We start from the raw sequence: 19,698 nt of genomic DNA on the forward strand, positions 1-19,698 counted from the left end.
CATCCCATCTCTGCTAGAGAGCAGCTGAAGAGGATGAAAGATGATTCTGGGGGGTAGGAGGGAAGGCAGAGACCATTCCCTTCTCGTACAGGTACCAGGTATGAGCTAGGCCTGTTATCACATTCTTAAAAAATGATTTAAAATGGGATTAATTTCCCTAACATCTCCATACTCTCTGCACGTCTAATTCATCAGCTCTTCCGGGCTTGCCTCTGCCTCAAAAGGCTGCTCCGTCCTCTCACTGACCAAGGCACTAAGCACCCCTTCTTCCCCTCAGGTCCTCGCCGTGTCCTGTGTCGATTTCCGCCTTCACAGCCGTCTTACCCCCCTCCCTGATCCACTGACACACTTGCTGCTGCAGCTCAACTCCTCCCTTCTTCTCGGCTGGAAGATTGTCATGGCCACCTGACGTTTCTCCCCACTTCTAATCTCACCTGTGTTGAATCCAGCCACCACTCCTGCCTACGTGATCCTTCTAGAGCATCTTTCTATTTATGCCATTCCCTTTTGCCCTTGTGTCTCAGTCCTCACAAATCATCAAGAGCTTCCTCAATGCCTCCTTAATCGAGTCCAAAGTTCTGAGACCAGTATTCCCATTCTCTCATGGTGACATACCTTTTCATGCATGCGTTCATTCACTCATTCATTTATACACTCATTCAACAACAAATGTCTGTTGAGTGCCCAGTGTAACATGAAGTAAGCACCAACAACACGCCAGGCATTGTGCAAAGCGCTTTACGTACATTTTGTTGTTTGATCCTCACAACAAATCAGTTTTTGCTATTTTTACACCCAGATGAGGAAGCTGAGACATGGAGGGCTTGAGTAACTAGACTAAGCCCCCAGCTAATAAGGATTCAGACTCACACGGCCTGAGTCTAGAATCTGAGCTCCTAGCCACTATAATGCAGACAGAACACTGGAGTGTGTCTGTTGTATGTCCATGGCCGTGCTGCTCGCATTGTGGAATTAGAATATAAAACTGTAGCGAAGTGGATTCAGGAATGGGCTGGTGTTCATTCGCAAAGAGAGAGACCCAGCAGGTACTTCTTGGGGCGAGCAGAGGATGCTCTGCTGACCCGTTGTCCTGGGATACGGGCAGGGGCAGAAAGCCCTCTGGGAATCTGCTGAGTGCATCACTCCGAAGCCCAGTGGAACTGAGTAAGGTCTAGTGCCACGTGGCGGTGTACAGGAGGGAGGGGGATATATTCCCCATCCTCAAGGAACATACCGTCTGACCACAGACAACACGATGCACCCGTGGCAAAGATGCTTTAGGAGCCAAACAATGGAAGAGCCAAATCCATGTGGAATGTGCGGTGGGTTCCCAGAGGAGCTCCAGGTGTGGTGACTTTCCTTCTCTAAAGGTGTCAGGAGAGGCTCTGGGACAGCCTTCTGTCTGGAAGCAGTGTGTGGAGAGGGTGGGTTCAGAAGCCAGGGAGGCAAGCTGCCCAGGCTAAAATCCCAGCTTGAGCCCTGAACCAGCCGGGACCGTGAACACGAAACAAACAGACACTGAACCTGGCGCACAGTCAGGCTTCTAGAAAAGTGAGCCCGTTGTAGCCACTGCTCTGCCTTGATGATGGATTCACAACATCTCTTAACTACCCTGGACCATCCATTCCTTCTGAAGTCCTTCATGTATCGGGATAATAGGAGGAGAGAGGGAGCTGCGGGCAAGAAAGGGGTCCGTGAGCTGTGCCGGACACCAGGCTCTGAAGGCACGTGTCTCTGACCCCGCTCCCACCAGGCCCCTCAAGTCCCTCCTGCTCCTGTTCATCTATCTACACAGTCCCGCACGACAGCCAAGAAGATTGAGAGCTGTGAGTCAGGAACTAGTGCGGCAGTGTAAGAAAACCACGCTCCCTGCTCTCTAAGGGGTCAGCTGTTCTCGCACGTGCTCATTCATTCATTCGGCAAACATACACTGAGCCGGGGTCCAGTGCATAGGGAAATAGACAGGCAGAACACAGCGCTTACAGCATAATGGGTTTAAGTACATGTTGTCATATCCCAGATCTGTGACAAGGACATACATTTCACAGATTGATTCGATCCCTAAGACCCCGGGCAGCAAGTGTCAATCCCATTTTACAAATTAAAAATAGAGACTGAGTCTCGAAGCACAAGACTTCCAACTCCAGATGGTCCAGTGCTCTCACTATCGCAGCGGTGCCGCTTCCTGGCCCAGGTTACAGGGCACTCCCAAAGACCATGAACACAGTTTTGTAAGCTGCGTTCTCTCGTGCCAAATGCCAGCACCGCAAAGTAACGTGAGCGGCCCCTGAGGTTGATCCTTCCCAATCTTTTAAGCAGACACGGTTCTTGTTAGAGCTGGGAGCAGACATGGCCCGGGGAGCATGGGTGGGCTGACTTACTTCTCAGCAATCCATCCCGTACACTCTCAGGGGAAAGCGTAATGTCACTCAGTCAGAGAAACACACGGGGCTGCAAAGTCACTTTTTGCTTTGCTTGAATGCACTGTCACCTTCTTTCAGTCTCAAGCAAACCCTTGGTATGTGGGGGCCTGATGCTCCTCCACACGGGAGGAAAGGCTGGACCGTAGGTGTGCTGAAACGCAGGTCAGCAGCTCAGGCACACACGCACATGCACGTGTGCACACACACACTCACTCACCCTCACACCCCTCCGATCTGCAGACCTTTCTGAGTCTGGAAATGACTTTACTTTCCTCGGATTCCCTGAGTGATGAGGCTCTGCTGTCCTTGAAAACGTATTCTGTCCAAGTTTGGATTTTAGGTGATAACTTTTCCTCGCGAGGGCGCACGTTCATAGCAGCAAGATGTGGAGGGAAGCTGTCCTGCCTGGGGATGAGAGGCTTGTCCTTTAGTCCCTGCTCTGCCATGAACCAGCTCTGTGACCTTAGACAGTTATTTCACCAGTCAGGGCCTCAGTTTCCACATCTGGACGGGCTGAAGTTCCCTTCCAGCTAGAACACTGTGCGATTCAAATGCTAAATCAAGACAGTTTGTCACATTGCATGTAGCGGGGTGGGGGGGGGGGGAGGCCCTTTCAAGTTCCCAAGGAAAAGAACATTGAAAATCATTTTCGCTCAGCTTACTCCCTAATGGAATTTGTCTGCTCACAGGTTCTTTTTAATCACGAGGTCAGGCCACTTTTGGTAGCAATTTAGCATATAAAATTCCTTTCTTTCTAGTCCACTGAGAGTTGGGTAACAGAATTTTTATTTTACTTCCCGTATGGCATAGAGTTGAGGGCTACTATTTTCAAGCTCAAGTGTTCTTATTCTATATCCTCTTCCCCACCATTATATTTGATTGATAGTATTAAACAGAAGGAGAGTTTATTTTACTGGAGGGGAGAAATGCATTAGGTTAAGTAATAAGTATATAAAATAAATGGTTAGAGGTTTTGTAAAGGAAAAGATGTAATTTTGTGGTTATGCATGTTTGGGACTATTTTCTGTTATGTTTTGCTGGTGGAAAGAGAATGTATTGGACCAGCAGAACTAGGCCAAGACGACTGTGCAAATAAGATGATGTCTCGTTCAGCCACGTCTTTAGAGACGTGAGCATGAGAGAAAGAAAGGGACGGTATGGTTTGCCTCTCTTGAGGCAATTGGGAGGGGATGCAGTTGGGGATGGTGTGCAAGGGTAATTGTTATGATCGACAGATCTGGTGGGCCCTGGGGCACAAGACCTCCAAGGCATGATGGATGCCTGCATCTCTCACAGGTGTGGCCACATCCAGATCCAACAGGCCACATGTTTGCAAATCTACAAGGCCTGGCAGGTTCCTGCCTGTTAACATCAGTCTATAGGAGACAACCTGGCCCTCAGATATGGGGACACACACTCACCTGGAGATTTTGCTGACTGGGCACTGCTGGCCCCCATGTGGTGCTGCCTGCACTTCTCTCTCGACCTTGGCCACCGCCAAAGGGGATCAAGCCCCCCAGAGGAGTAGGAACGTACATCTCCTCCACTCCCCATGGTCAAATTCCCCAGCCAATTATGTGACACCTAGTGTGATGAGTCTTTCTCTCTGATTTGTCAACTTATCTATATGATGACTTCTATATTATAAAAACCAAATCACATGTGTTTAAACGTTTAGTTAATCATATTGAAAAAAACAAAACTTCATGAGATTGCAATTGTCCTGGAGGATCTGGAATTTGGAGCTCTAGTAATAGTCAAGAGAGAGCAATGGGCTTGCTAGTCAACTGTCTGAAGATGAACAGAAGGTAGTTTTAGAGCTAAGAAATGAGGTGTTAACTCTGGTACTGACTAAGAGAGTTGGGGTTGTTTAAGGACCAGAGTACAAGAGCTAGAATCCACCCACTCCTCTTTTTTTTCTTCGCCCCCTCCTCTTTTATAAGCAATAATTCAGCCTAGTTGTTGAACTAGAAATTAATTTTATACTAATTTGTTCTCAGCTCATTCTTTAATAAGCTTATATTTCTGGGTATTTAATTTGAAAGCACATTTGATAAGTAATCTATTAAAAAGTAAATCGACACTGAGAATAAATGAGTTTGAAATTCCAGAGGTCGGTCATTAAGACTATTGTCACCATTTGGTTTTTAATTTTTTAACCAATACTTGGTTTCCTATAGCAATACTTCACAGTTATCTAAAATGGAGCAAATTATTTAATGTACAAGACCCTCAAAGATGGGTAAGTCAAAAACCAGTGACGTTCGTTTCCCCAGGCACCCTAACTTATAACGCCAGCTGGGTCCCTTCACTTCCTGAGTCATCTCAGCTCCAACATGTCTGCTGGGTTCCCAGGGCTGAAATCCCCCCACCCTGTGCAGAGGGGACCAGGCCCCCCTGATGCCCTGGGGCATTACAATCCAGTTACACAACCTCCCCATGTTTAGAGAATTATTATCATGACTCCCTTAAGTACCCAAAGCTAGAGTTACCTAGAGAGGGGGAACCATGGAGCCTTTCAAAAGTTACTTCCCATGGAAACCAAAGAGGCAGGCTGGCAGCAAGGGTCCCCCATGGCCTGGCTGGATGCCTGGCGGCTGGCTGGGCAGTGTCCCCCAGCACTGTCCCTCGTGCCCCCTTCCCTGGGCCACGTGCTCACTGAAGAGGACAGCCTCGCCAGAGGAGAAATGGGGCAGTGAGTCTGCCTCCGCGCCTGAATCTCCCAGCCAAGCAGACAAAGCCCCTCCCTGAACTGTCCCCCTCCCCCATTGCCCATCTTTGTGCATGTGCTTTCCCTCTGTGGGCAATCCCCTCTCCCACCTCTGTCCCTGGCCACCGGGCCACCCCACTCCTCAACGTTGTATGGGGGTCAAAAAGGAGGCCCAGAAAATGTCATTATTTCCAGCTGGTATAGTCAACAACATAAAAAATCCAAGCTATGCTACAAATTGTTAAGCTGATAAGATGGCCCAGCAGGAGTCTCTGATACAAGATCAACTTTAAAAAATAAAAAAGCTTTCCTTTACATTAAAAATAACCATGTATAAGATGTAATAGAAAAAAAGACCCTATTTATGATATCAACAAGCCTATACAATACCTAGACATAAGCCAAGTGAAAACTTTCCAAAGCCGTTCAAAAAAAAACATCTAAAACTAGGCAGAAGGACATAAAAATGGCCTTATTATGTGGAGAGACATACCGTGTATATGAATAGAAAAACTTTTTATTTGAAAACTACAAATCCTGACTAAATTGACCTCTACATTCAAATTAGTCAAGCTGAAATCTCAAAGGATTATTGCAGAGCTTAAAATTTGATTCTAAAATTCACCTGAAAGAGAAAATAGGTAATAACACTGTAGAAACTTCTGAAGAAAAAATAGTATCAAAAGAAAACTCACTCTCAACAAGGTTGCCAAGACAAATTGGGGAAAGAATAGTTTTCTAACAAATGGTTCAGGGCACCTGGATATCCACATGCAGAAGAGTGAAATTTGAGCCCTACTTTAAGCATATACAAAAATTAATTCAAAGTGAATCAAAGATCTAAATGTAAGAGCTAAACCTATAAAACTCTTAAAACATAGGTGTAAGTCTTTATCACCTTAGGTTAGGTAAGGGTCTCTCAGATATGGCACCTAAAGCATAAGCAACCAAATTAAGAAAATAGAGAGCTTGGACCTCATCAAAATGATCAGCTTTTGTGCTACAAAAGACATCAAGAAAGTGAAAAGACAACCCACAAAATGGGAGAAAATATTTGCGAATCATGTCTCTGGTAAGGGTCTAGAATCCAGGATATATAAAGAACTCTTCCAACTTAACAATAAAAAGACAAAAAAAAAAAAACAATTAAAAAATAGGCAAAGGATTTGAATAGACGTCTCTCCAGAAAAGATGTATAAATAGCCAATAAGCATGTGAAAAGATGTTCAACGTCATACGTTATTAGGAAAATGAAAATCAAAACCACAGTGAGACACTACTTCACATATACTAGGATGGGTGTAATCAACAGCATAGACAATAACAAATGTGGGTGAGGATGTGGACAAGTTCATACATTCATCCCATACACTGAGAATGTAAAATGGTTCAGCTGCTTGGGAAAAATTTGGCAGTACTTCAGAATGTAAACAGAGTCACCATAAGATCCAGCAATCCCACTTACAGATATATAACCATATACCTACCCATCGTGTATACCCAAGAGAACCAAAAAAATATGTCCACACAAAAACTTGTACGTAAATGTTCATGGCAGCATTATTCATAATAGTCTAAAAGTGGAAACAGCCCAAATCCCCAGCAACCGATGAATGGGAAAACAAAATTTGGTATATCCCTACAATGTCATTTTATTCAGCAAAAAAAAGGAATGAAGTACTAATACTTGCTACAACATGAATGAACCTTGAATACATTATCCTAAGTAAAGGAAGCCAGACACAAAAGGCCACATTTTGTATGATTCCACTTAACGTGAAATGAAATGAAATGAATAGGATAGGCAAATCCATAGAGACGGGAAGTAGTTTATTGGTTGCCAGGGGTGGCTAATGGGAAGTGACTGCTAATGGGTGTGAGGTTTCTTTTTGGGGTGATGAAAATGTTTTGGAATTAGATGTGATGGCTGCACAACATTATGAACGTACTAACACCCATAATAGTATGCTTTAAAAAGGTGGATGTTATGGTATGTGAATTTAATCACAATCAAAAAAGAGAACTTGCTCTGATATCAAAATGTTCCTATAGAATAATAGGAATTAAAACAGTGTGGTGTTGGCTCAGGAATGGACAGATGGAGGTTTGCCTCAGTGGACCAGCATAGAGAACACGGAGGTGAAGCCACATACGTATGTGGGCATTCGATATCTGACAAGGTGACATTTCAAATCAGTAAGAAAAGGAAAATGGTGGTGAAGAACAGCTGGCTCTTAGTTTGTGGGGAAGGTTGGATTCCAACCTCATACCTCCACAAGAATGAATTCCAATTTAGATTAAATAACTAACTCTAAGAACTAATTCTAAGAAATAGAAGAAAATAAGAGAGGACATATGTATAACGTTGAAGAAAGCCATCTTAAGCAATACACAATATGCATAAATTTGATTGTATAAGAATTGGAAACTCTTGTAATAAATACAGTAAAAGATATCGTAAGTCAGTTAAGAAGACATTTCTCACATAATTAATATCCTGAATATATAAAGAACTTCCACAATCAATAAGAAAAAGTCAAAATAACAAATGTTCTGCAGCACTCCCTTCCTGTAATTGCCTTTTCAGATGATCCCAAAATTTTGTCCTCTGTTCAGTGACAAAGAGATCATCTTGGCCTCTTTTTCATGATATGGGATTTCCCTGGCCACTCAATCCCATCCAGCCCTCTTTCTCAGCAAAGTCAAGGTGGTCTTTGGAATGTTGTCCCTGTCGGGCAGGACAACTGGACACCCTGCCCTGCCCTGGAAAAAGTGATTAACTGTGGTCCTGATTGAAGGAGCTGTGTGCTGAGGCTGAAACCCCAGCGTCCACTTCTCCTGTCCCTTAGAAGACGCAGCCCTTTGCCTCGGGACCGTACGCCGCTGGCATCCAGAGGCCTTGAATGAGGAGCACTAAATGCACTTAGCGTTTCTTGCCAGCCAGCCACTTAATTGGGGCTGCAACATAACATTTGTTCAACAGTAAAATTAACCTTGATTCCGGACGGATATCTATCTTCACTAAGGATGTGTCCGTGCTGTGGTTTCTTTTTGCAAGTGACATTATTAAAGAAATGGCATATTGCAGGCATGTCACCCAAGGACTTTTGTCTTAGAAGACCTTCCTATTTTTCTCTCCTGCTAAGAGAGTCTTTCTGCTCTCAATTGGGCAGTTCATCGAGGTACCCACTATCTCTCCTCACCCCCTTCCTCTCATAGCCTTTTCTGTTTTCATAAGCCATAGATTTGGCCTCATTTTATTGCATTTCACAGTGTGCTTAAATACCCCACACGGTTCCTCATCTCATTACAAAAGACAATTTGTAATGCGGAAAATGGCAATGTGATTTGTTCAGCTGCTGGAGTTTGTAAAACCTTCCGCATCAGGGCTTTCCTGAAGGGTGTCAGGGAGACGAGAATGGAACCGGGATGCAATTAGAAACCCTGTTGATAATCTCTAAGTAAATCAGATATTCCTGCCATAGATCCTGGCTGGGTCACGTGGGGCTGGCATGAAACATTAAGACCGCTGGTTCAACATTTTATGCAAAAGGGAATTCTGTAGCTGAAAACAAGATGATTGGAGGCCGTTGGTTTATTGTGAGTGGGCAAGAAGACATCATGACTGAACCGACTTTCTTCTTTCAGGGTCACTGTTACTACCATGGACACGTGCAGGGCTATTCTGGTTCCACGGTCAGTCTCAGCACTTGTTCTGGTCTCAGGTAAGTGACCTTGACAGTGGCAGCTCTGGCCTTAAGCACAGCTACCGCAGACCACCCCCTTCTCCGATCGCTCTAAAGCACTAGAGTGACGGACCTCGCCCCTGCCTGGCAGAACCGAGGAGCCCTTGCCCGGCAATGCGGAGGGCACCACACCCCCCCCACTCCCATCTCAGCTCGCCTTCCTTCGCTGCTCCTCTTTCGAGGCCGTCCTCAGGCCTGGTAGGTTGGCTGGGTTTCAGCAGCCAAGGATTTGGGGAATATCTTTTGTTTTTGTGGCTTGATGCCAAACAACTCCCAGTGTTAAAAAAAATAGAACGTTAGGTATTAGCATTTCAGCTGCTTGCTTAATAAAAATGAAAAGGGCCTCTTCTCACTAGGACACAAAGTGAGGGGCTGACTGAGCACAGATCCAGGTGAGCTGAGTACGGGCCTGGGTGGCAGGGGCCCCTGCCCGACGCAGGAAACAATCCCTTCTGCTGCCGAGGACGAGCCAGCCCCGCCTTCCAGTCGCAGCAGCCGGCCCGGCGGGCTCTGTGGGCTCCCCAGGAAAACCAGTCTGTTGACAGAGTCCCAGCTGCCTCAGCCTCTTGACTGGGTTAATCTATCCAGATTGTGAACTAGCAGCTTGTGTCCTCAAAGTCCTGCTTTGCTTTGGCCGCTGCCACCAGAGTGCGGGTCTGCGGAGGGCAGGACGGAGGGCCTGGGACAGCGGCGGCCCAGGGAACGCAGGACTGTGCGCCGTGGGTCTGCGAGTACTGCGTGCCATGGCGGAGAAGGAACCTCGGTGCACACCCCGCACACACACCACACACACAACATCCACACCACAGACACACACAATATACCACACACACCACATACACACCACACACACACAATATACCACACACACCACATACACACCACAGACACATACATAATATACCACACACACCACAAACATACACACCACACACACAATATACCACACACACACACACAACATACACACCACAGACACACACACAACATACACACCACAGACACACACACAATATACCACACACACCACACACACACACATAATATACCACACACACCACAAACATACACACCACAGACACACACAATATACCACACACACCACATACACACCACAGACACACACACAATATACTACACACACCACACATACACACCTTAGCACACACGTACCACACACTAAATACCACACACCACCACACACACAGTACAAGCACCACACACACCCTGTAACACACACAGTTTATCCCACACGACATACCACACATATCAACACAACACACACACAACATGCCACACACAACATACCCCAGGCACACAGTGCACCTTGGACAACTCAGCACATGTAACACACTACACACGACGGGAGCGAAGTGGCGATCAGGGGCACTGGGCGGGGTTTAGCGGCTGTGGATGGAGACAGACGCCCCGCGCAGGGGAGCGGAAGCGGCGCTCCTGGAAACCTTGCCTCCCGTGAGTCCTGCCGCGCTGCGAGCATCTTCAGGTACTCTTGAATTAATGAGTAATCGCGTTGGCGGCGCTTACAGACAGATAGTACAGCCGCTAGTGGACGGAATTCTCCAGAATAACAGCACCCGAGTCACCACGTGCAGCCCTGGGCCCTGCTGGCGGCTGGACCGGCCCGAGGGAGGGTGCAGCCGGGCCTCCGGCCGCACGTCCCCCTGCCCATCCTTTCCCGGGGCGTCCCTGCCCCATGTGCGCCCCCAACCCCCGCCGACCCCCAGCACGTGTCCCCCCGGCCGCTGCCATTCCTCGTGGCGTGGGCCACCTGCGCGCCTTACATGTACGGGAAGGAGGGCAGCGCAGCGTGCCCTGCAGTCAGTGTCCGTGTTCAGCATCGTTTTGGCATCGTCCTTCCGGGCGCGTGAGGGGCGGCCTCTTCCCTCACTGCGCACAGCCTTCCGTTCCACAAACACCCGCGTTTCCTCTCCTCGTTTTCTCCGCCACGTGCATTTAGGTGGTTTCCAGCCTCTCTCAGCTGCCAACAACTGGCCCCGCAGGCCTCGGGCTCCGTGACCCGGGCGCGGCTCCGATCGAGGCGCCCGAAGGAGGGAAGGGTGTGACCTGACCAGTCCTGCCACCGTGTCCTGCCAGTGTGCCCACCCGGTTTCCACTCTGACCATCAGAGGATGGGGGTTCTGTTTCCTCACGTCTCCCCCAGTCCTTGAGATACCGGATTCATTCTTAAGTAGTTACCATTGGAATCTAACAGTCTGTTCAAAACGTGGCTCCCCTCCCCCTTCGCCTGCTCCAGTCCCACGCAGGGAAACCACAGCAGCAAACGTGGGCTGGGGTGAGGAGGTGACGGGAACATTCAGGAGCGCGTCAGGGAGAGGGTAGTTTGAGGGGGGACCGTGAGTCCCCAGGGCACAGTGGGAAGGTTTGAGGGGCAGAGGGAGGAGGGTGGGATCAGTTAGAGGACTGAAGAGTTGTGTGGGGATGAGGGCCCAGTTCTCCTGGAAAACTAGGCCACAGGCACCTGGAGGACACAGAGATGAAGGACAGGGTGGGGTCAGACCTGCTGGCATCTGGGCCAAGGTGAGTGACCAACTGGAGGTAGGCCCTCTGGGATCATCAGATAGCTGTCCATGCCCCGGAGCACGATAGCCCAAGCAGTGACCAATCACTGGGCCTCTCTGAGCGCCAGTTGCCTTGTATTTAAAATGGAGCTAAAGACTCTAGCTGAGACTCGTGGTTGTGAAAATAAGTACAACGACCCATAGGAAAGCCCAGCCCTGTGCCTGACCTTGAGTGAGCAGCCAGTGGAAAAACCATCAGCCACTTGGGACAGTCTTACATTCTTTGATTCTGGGACTGGGCCAGTCAGGGAGGCGTGAACATGCGGTGCTTCTGGGTTAATTCCATGCAGAGCTACAGTGCTCCTACGAGAGCCGGGTGGAGCACACAGGACCACACACACACCTGAGAATTCCAGTCACCCCTCTCCTGTGTGGTGTCCAATACACCTGAAAGTAGAGAATCTCTAACACATACATGGGAAGTCGGCACTTTACTGTCGCACCTCTCTGGAACCTAAAAGATGGACCTGTTTTGAAGGCTAGATATTTCCAACCTTCAAATTAATATAGAGGTCACTGTGTGCAAAGAACATAAAAGCTAATTCAAACTGGCTTAAAGACCAAGCATAGAGGTAGATTCATGCTATCGAAAAGTCCAGAGATGGCTTCAGGTATGGCTGGTTCCAGGGCCTAACTGATGTTATCAGAATCCATTCTCTCTCCGTCTTTGGCCTCTACCTTCTTCTGTGTTGATTTCATTCTCAGGCACTGTTTATTTTTGCGGTGACAGAGGGTCTTCAGGCAGCTCCAGACTTACATCCTCAGAGGGCAAGTAGAAGAAGGAGGGCCCTTCTTTTAAGCTCAGCAAAAGTCCTCAAAATGCAACTTATCGTCCCTCACTGGGTCATGGGCCCCTCCCTGAAACAATCACCGTGGTCAGTGGTGGGTGGAATGCTCTAATTTAACAGGTTATGTGCCCGACCCCTGGGCCAGGCTGAGTGTGAACCACACCCAGCCTCAGGGGCTGGTGCGGGTGGCGGAGAAGGGTGGGTACATGAAGGAAAACCAGAAAAAGGACAGATGAGGGCCAGGGACACACAGAAACTACAGGCCAACTCCAACAACAGCTTCCACATGTTTGTGAAAATTCTAAGCTAGCGAAACTGAGACCAGGTGTAAACGGAGAGGTCCGGGTTGGTCTGATAACTTTCAGGTGGTTTTCATAGGTTATCAAACCCTTGATGGATAAAGAGATGAGGGTATCTTCAAGGGAATTCCTAATAGCTCCTTTTTACACTAAATAAAACAATCTGCAAACCAGTGACATTAACTAATTAGTTTTAAATTATGAAGATGAACGACCGGGTAGAGTATTCCTGAGTAACATTTAAATAGGACAGATCTGCCCCCTGTGCTTGGCCTTGCCACTTGCTCTCTACTCCCTGTCCTTCATCCCAGGCCTGCCCCCCAAAGGCACAGGTAACTGTCAGGGTCCCCGGTTTCTCCCTCACAGAGGGATCCATCTCTCTGACCAGATTCTGAAGAGCGTCTGAGTCTCAGTGACCACCTCCTGTCTCCGGCACCTGGAGAATGTCCGCCCGCCCCACCCCGGGTACCTGGCACAGAGCACAACTTGGCAAAGAGGAATACTGTGAAATACTTATGGCTGGGGTTCCAGGAAGAGTCAAGGGGAGTGAGTGCTGCGTCGTCTGGTGTCGACCACCAAGACGGGGTGGGAACACTGACGGAGCAAGCTGCTGCGTGGGGATGGAGCTCCTGAGAATTTTAATTTCCCAGATCTTCTGTGCTGTTGTTACAAAAGCAGTAGACCGTGCATCAACAGAGAAATTCCGGAGTTATGTAGTCAACTTTATGATCTTGCGAGGAGAGAATCAGACCAGAGACAAAGCTGTGTTCGATCAACTGCTTCCTGGCAGAAGAATCAATCGAGAGGGGAAATAAAAATGCAACTAGAGTAGCACCAGCCTGGTAGATTTTGAGAAAGAATATAGGATTAAAAATTATGTGAAATATGGTGTGACCCCAAGATACATTCAGAGCTAGGAATGTGGAGGAAAACTGGAGTGTCCTAGGGGATGCATTAATTAGAGCCCAGCAGATTACAGTTTTGCAGAGAAAAAGCAGAGAAGGAACATCCTGCTTTGCTTCAAAAAGGCTGATCAAAGACGGGCAGGCAAGGAAAGCTCTGTTCTGGAAGAAAGAAGAGAGGAGGGAAGCAAACAAGTCATCCTTCTTCATTTGAAGCTTGAAGGGGAAAAGATAAGGAGAGAGAAACGCATGGAGATCCCAGCAGAAAGGGGGATTAAAGAGGAAACAGCTCTTGAACGGAGGGAATGAAGTGCAACGTGGAAAATAGGTCATAAAAACGAGTGCCGCCATAGAGCTTATCCTTCCTTTGAAAGGACTCCAAGTCAAACGGGAAGTTCGGGCCATAAGTTAGTTTTGTACCATATCATATGTCTCCCCAAGATGCCCAGCCCTCGTTAGCACAGTGTCGGCGCAGCGTTCATGGTTCTCCTGGTCTCTGTTGTTGCCCTCGCTGCTTCGTGCCTCGGCCCTGCTCCTGAGTCCCTAAGCCCACGAGCATTCCCGTGAGCACCAGATGCTCCTTGACACTGTCATGCATGGGTACCATGTTCCAGTGATGGGGAGAGAATTCTGCCCCTGTCCCAGAGGAGCTTAGCCGCTGTGTTTTGTAATGGGACAGACGTCCAGCCCTGGCTCGCTCCTGCCAGGGCATCCAAATAGCCATGTCCCTGTGTCCTGATTTGATTTACAAACACATTGCTGTCCCCTTCCAGCTCCCTGGTTAGAGCATGAGATCCTTAGGGGGGAAGAGCCTGTCTCTCACCATTTCTTCCTCTTCTCTTGCTCCACCTCCGAGCTTCTGCTTGAAAATCTGGCATAAGGACTCTTGGGGTCTCACGATTTTGGAATGAGCCAAGAGTTTTCCCATCCCCTGTGGGCATGGTGGTTAAAATGAGGCTCAATTTCTTAGGGAATCACCTGTGCTTTGATAGACTTAAGGGAAGCATTCACGTAACAGATGAGGAAACTGGTATCTAGAGTTGTAAACTAGGTATTCGTTGTGATGACAACTTCATTTTTAAGTGGAGTTTAGGATGCCTGAGCACGAGGTGTACACGCACTCACACCTACACACTCACGCTTTCACACATGGTCTCGCACACACGCAGACACACACACACCCCCCAAGGTGATGACAAGCAGGCTATGTCATACTTTACTCTTTGCCATCATCACAATCTCTGCTTTCAGGAGGGCAGGGACAGGTGTTAGTGCCACTGCTTTACCGAGCAGCTGAGGCTCAGTCACCAGGAGCCTGGTCCTGATGCTGCAGCTCGGAGCTGCAGGTGCTCACGTCAAAGGATGCTGTCACCCCCTTCCTAGTCACAGCGGCTGTCTCAGGAGAGAGGCATCTCGTGCATTGACACGAAGCCTTGGCACGTTCTCGTGCGACGCTCACCAAGCTGTAGGCAGGTGTTACATTCCTCAGATTATGGATGAGGAAGCAAAGCCTGGGAAAGTGGCTTCCCCAGAGTCCCTCAGCTGTAATGGGCAAAACTCCATCTCAAACCCAAGTCTGGCTAACTCCTTGTTCCATATTTGCCCCACTAGATCTTTTGCGCAACTTGGATCCAACCTTCTTTTTCAGCCCCATCGTCGTCTACCCTGAGGAACCCCTCCCCCATTCCAGCCCCACTGTTTTCTACATGTTTCCGGAACATGCCCTACATGTGTCTCACTGCCTTTATCCCTGCTGTGTCTCGGCCTGGGACACCCTCCTCTCCCCATCTCTCAGTGGCTTTGGAAGGTTCGCTCTCCCACCAAGGCCCAAATCAAATGATGCCTCCTCCACGAAGCCCACCCTGGCCTCCCAGCCACTCCTTGCCATGCAGCTCAACCCTGCCTCGCCTGTTCCATCATACACAGCCCTTGCTTCCACAGCACAGTGCCTGTAGCATAGCAGGCGCTTCCTAGAGATTTGTTTACACCCCTGGGTTAAGGCATCCGTCCTGCTTTGGCTCACTTACAGTCGATTACTGTACCTTGTGCTTTCACTACTCTGCTGTAAGGACCTTCAGGATAGGGAACATGTCTGACAAGCTCTTAGCACTGGCCTTAGATGTGGGAGACAGCACAAGATGCTTTTAAAAATTCAATTAAATAAAAATACTCAGATGCCAGGTTATTTGGTACCTGAATAAGTACACACATTGCTGTGTTCCTTTAATGTCTTGCATTGATTTTAATTATGTAATATAAAGTTTACTGCACTAAGTTTTATATAATGAGATCAAATATAACACAAATGCAGGAATACTTCTTGCTCCACCACACTATTGAAAAATAGTCAATCAACTTATTTTTCAAAGGGTAGAACTGACCAATGTTATGGTCCATGGAATCAGAAATAACCATTATAATGAAAGTAATCATTTGCAATTTAGCGATCAGGGCAATCACAACCATCATTTTTCAAAAAAGAAAGAAAGGAAAAGTTCTGCTTTGATGCAGTGTTGTTATTTATCATTTAACAAACATGTTGAATTGATCCATTTGAAGAAATTGACCAGAAATCTCAGCTGAGAAAATGAAAAAAGGATCTTAGGAGGAAAACAAGTCAGAGGGAGTGAGGTGAGTGCTGGGAAATGAGCCTCAGCCCTCCTGAAGGACTGACCACGTCCAAGGATGCCGAGGAGTTGCCCGCCATCCTCCCTGGTACCTCTCAGCTGGACTTGAGTGTTCGCTGATCTGGGTGGATGTGGGTTTTCCAGATGTCACAGCTCAACCTAAATGGCCCATGGCAAAGTGGTCTAAGGGGCCGAAAAGTCAGGCACATGGAGATGACCTTGCCTTTGCTGTCCTGTCTGCTAGGAAAGCAGGGCCCTGGGCCCACCCTAGCACTGTCTAGAACCTGGCACGTTATAGGTGCTCAATAAACATTGGTGGAATAAATGTGCTCTCCCCAAGCCATCAAGTGGTCAGTGAAACTTAATCCCAGCCAGTTCAAATTTTAAAAAAATCTTTAAAGTATAGTAGACCACGTTAAGAAAGAAATTAGCTTAGAGTGGGAGGTGAAGTTAATTTGACCTTGACCACTGTTCTGTGACCTTCTGCTCCCATAACTTCTATCAGGCTGGGCTACGCTGGCTCCCCTCCACCCCGCAGGCCATGCCACCTCTGGTGAGGGCTCTCCTTCTCCCTTCCTCTTCCTCCGTGGAGATATTCATTCCGTCATCCTGTGTAAACATCTGTGGGAGCCACAGCTGGGTTTGGAGCCCTTCTGCACCATCTCCAAGGCTGCTCTGGTCCCCACCCTGAAGGACCCCCAAGGTCAAGTCTCAGTTCTCCCAGGCTCTACTGTCATTCAAAATTCAGAATGTCCAAATCCCAACTCCTTGGTCCCCAGACTGGCCCCCGTCCTGAACTTTTTTCCATTAAAGGTCCAGCCCATCCCAGGCTCCTAGCTTGGCCCCCGGGGGGATCTCTGATAACCTCTGGCAGGCACCAGCCCCTCCCACTCCCACCCCTTACAGAATCTCCCTCATCCGTCTCCCCTTCCCCATTCCCCCATCGCCACCCCAGAGCAGCCCTCCCTCCCTCCAGGATTTTTAAATTGCTTCTCACCCATGCTTCCTCCACCCTTCCCTTCACGTCCATCTTGCACATTCCAGAAGGTCGTGTTTCAAAAACACTGCTCGATCATAAGTCCCGCCACCCTCTGCACTCAAAACCACACGGCTCCCCACAGCCTACATGCCAGAGCCCCTGTTCACTCACGTGCTCGTGCAACAGTGTTTCCACGGGTGTTTACCCATCACCTCCTCACACACTGATCACTGCCGCCAGACATCATTTTAATACGAGGAAGCAAGTGCCGTGAAGTAGGTGTACACAAAACCACACGAGAAACTCGGCAGAAGGGCCCAGGGAATCCTGCAGGAAGATATGGCTAACCTGGACCTCAGAGGTTATGCTTCAGCCTGGAAGGCGCTGCCCGAGGGCTGCCCGGGAATGGTGGGAGCCTTTGGGTGACAACGTGGCCCCAAAGCAGCTGCATCCGCAGGCCAGAGGGGTGGCCACCAACGGTTACAAGGCAAGGAGCTGGTGGATGTGATAGAGGTCCCGGGCTGCAGGTGGGGAAAGGCAGAGGAAGAGGGGCCAGCAAGAGCAAAGTCCCGGCAGTTGGGAGTTGGAAGTGCATAGAGGAGGCAATATTGTCTTCTGCGCAAAGCGTGTGCGGCACGGTGAGTGACGAGGCCACAGGTGCAGCCCGAGGTCTAAAGCCAAGGTGAGCGCCTTGCCTGGCATTGACCACCGCCCAGGTCCAGCGCCCGCCCTCCTTCTGTGGCCCCGCTGCCCTTCTGCGCACGTCTCCGTTTCAGCCGCAGTGTTTCTTTCTGAGCACACGCTGACCTTTCTTTCACCTGCACTCTTGCTTCTTCGAGGCCGTTCACCTGGCCCCCGAGCTCCCCACACCTCCAGGTCCGCCCCATCCTCCAGAACTCCCTTCAAGGCCCCCGTTTCACATGGGCTGTTTATCAACCATTGCTAGGCCAGCGCTGGGCTGACTGCCCAGCCTCTGGGCAGCTCTGAGTTTCTCTGGCATTTTGCACTTGGAATTCAGCTGCGCCCACCCTGGCACAAGTCCTTGGTGACTCAGGAGAGGGGCTGACCATCCCGAGTGGCCAAAGACAAGGGAGCAGGCGTGGGAGCCAGGTCCATCTGGGGGATCCTGGCTCTGCCGCTGACCAGCTGTGTGCCTGCGTTAGTTTCCTAGGGCTGCCGTAACAAATGACCGCAAACTGGGGGCCTTTAAGGCAACAGAAATGTCTTCTCTCGCAGTTCTGGAGGCCAGAAGCCTGAAATCAAGGTGTTGGCGGGGTTGGTTCCTTTTGGAGGCTCTGAGGGAGAATCCATCCCTGCCCCTCTCCTGGATCCTGGCAGTCCTTGGCGTTCCTGGCCTTGTGGCCGCATCACTCCAATCTCTGCCTCTGTCCACATGGCCTTCGCCCCTGTGTGTCTGTGTCTTCTCCTTTTTCTGTCTCTTATGAGGACACACGTCATTGAATTTAGGACCCACCCTCAATCCAGGTAATCTTATCTTGATATCCTCCACTTAATCACATCTGCAAACCACTGCCCCCTGTTGTTGTTTTTTGTTTTTTGCTGCTCCACAGGGCACGTGGGATCTTAGTTCCCCATCCAGGGGATCGAACCTTTGCCCCCTGCATTGGAAGCATGGGAGTCTTAACCGCTGGACTGACGGGGAAGTCCCCTCCCCCTTTTTGAAGGTTTATATTCACAGGTACCAGGGATGAGGACTTGGATATATCTTTTGGGGAAGGACAGAGACCATGGGCTCTCGTCACTGGCTTCCTGTTAATGAAAGGGGCTCACGACACCTGCTTTAGAGGACTGCTGTAAATATTAGAGAAAATAGAGACTTCAAGAGCCTGGTTCATGGGGGCGGGGAAGGGTGAGGAGTGACTGCTAACAGTACAGGGTTTGCTTTAGGGGTGATGAAAACATTCTGGAATTAGATGGTGGTGATGTTTGTACAACTCAGTGAATATACTAAAAAACCATTGAATTGCATGCTTTAAAAGAGTGAGCGTAATGGTTGGTGAATTATTTCTCAATAGAGCTGTTATTTCTAAAAAGGAGTCTGGCTCAGGGTAACCATCAATCGTAGCTGCTATTATTATTATTGATATGCCAGTAATAGCTATACTTTTTTTTTAACATCTTTATTGGAATATAATTGCTTTACATTGTTGTGTTAGTTTCTGCTGTATAACAAAGTGAATCAGCTATACGTATACATATATCCCCATATCCCCTCCCTCTTGCATCTCCCTCCCACCCTCCCTATCCCACCCCTCTAGGTGGTCACAAGGCACTGAGCTGATCTCCCTGTGCTATGCAGCTGCTTCCCAGTAGCTATCTGTTTTACATTTGGTAGTGTATGTATGTCCATGTCACTCTCTCACTTCGTCCCAGCTTACCCTTCCCCCTCCCCGTGTCCTCAAGTCCATTCTCTACATCTGCGTCTTTATTCCTGTCCTGCCCCTAGGTTCTTCAGAACCATTTTTTTTTTTTTAGATTCCATATATATGTGTTAGCATACGGTAGTAATAGCTACTCTTAGCATTTTTTATAACAGTTTGTTTTACCTCTTTGGTCGTGTCTCCCAAACCTGATTATGAATTACATTTGAAATGGGAACCATG

At 48.5% G+C, this 19,698-nt stretch overlaps 1 protein-coding gene across 1 annotated transcript in view; it reads left to right on the forward strand.

The window, feature by feature from the left end:
- The window catches only part of ADAM12 (ADAM metallopeptidase domain 12), a 383,219-nt gene that overhangs the window by 255,730 nt on the left and 107,791 nt on the right, over nucleotides 1–19,698 (forward strand). Inside the window, exon 5 of the mRNA XM_082423180.1 lies at nucleotides 8,782–8,858. Within this exon, the coding sequence (XP_082279306.1) occupies nucleotides 8,782–8,858 (77 nt within the window). The remainder of the gene's footprint in view (nucleotides 1–8,781; nucleotides 8,859–19,698) is intronic.

This window comes from Balaenoptera physalus (assembly GCF_965194825.1).
Source record: "Balaenoptera physalus genome assembly, chromosome: 14".
Taxonomy (NCBI): Eukaryota; Metazoa; Chordata; class Mammalia; order Artiodactyla; family Balaenopteridae; genus Balaenoptera; species Balaenoptera physalus.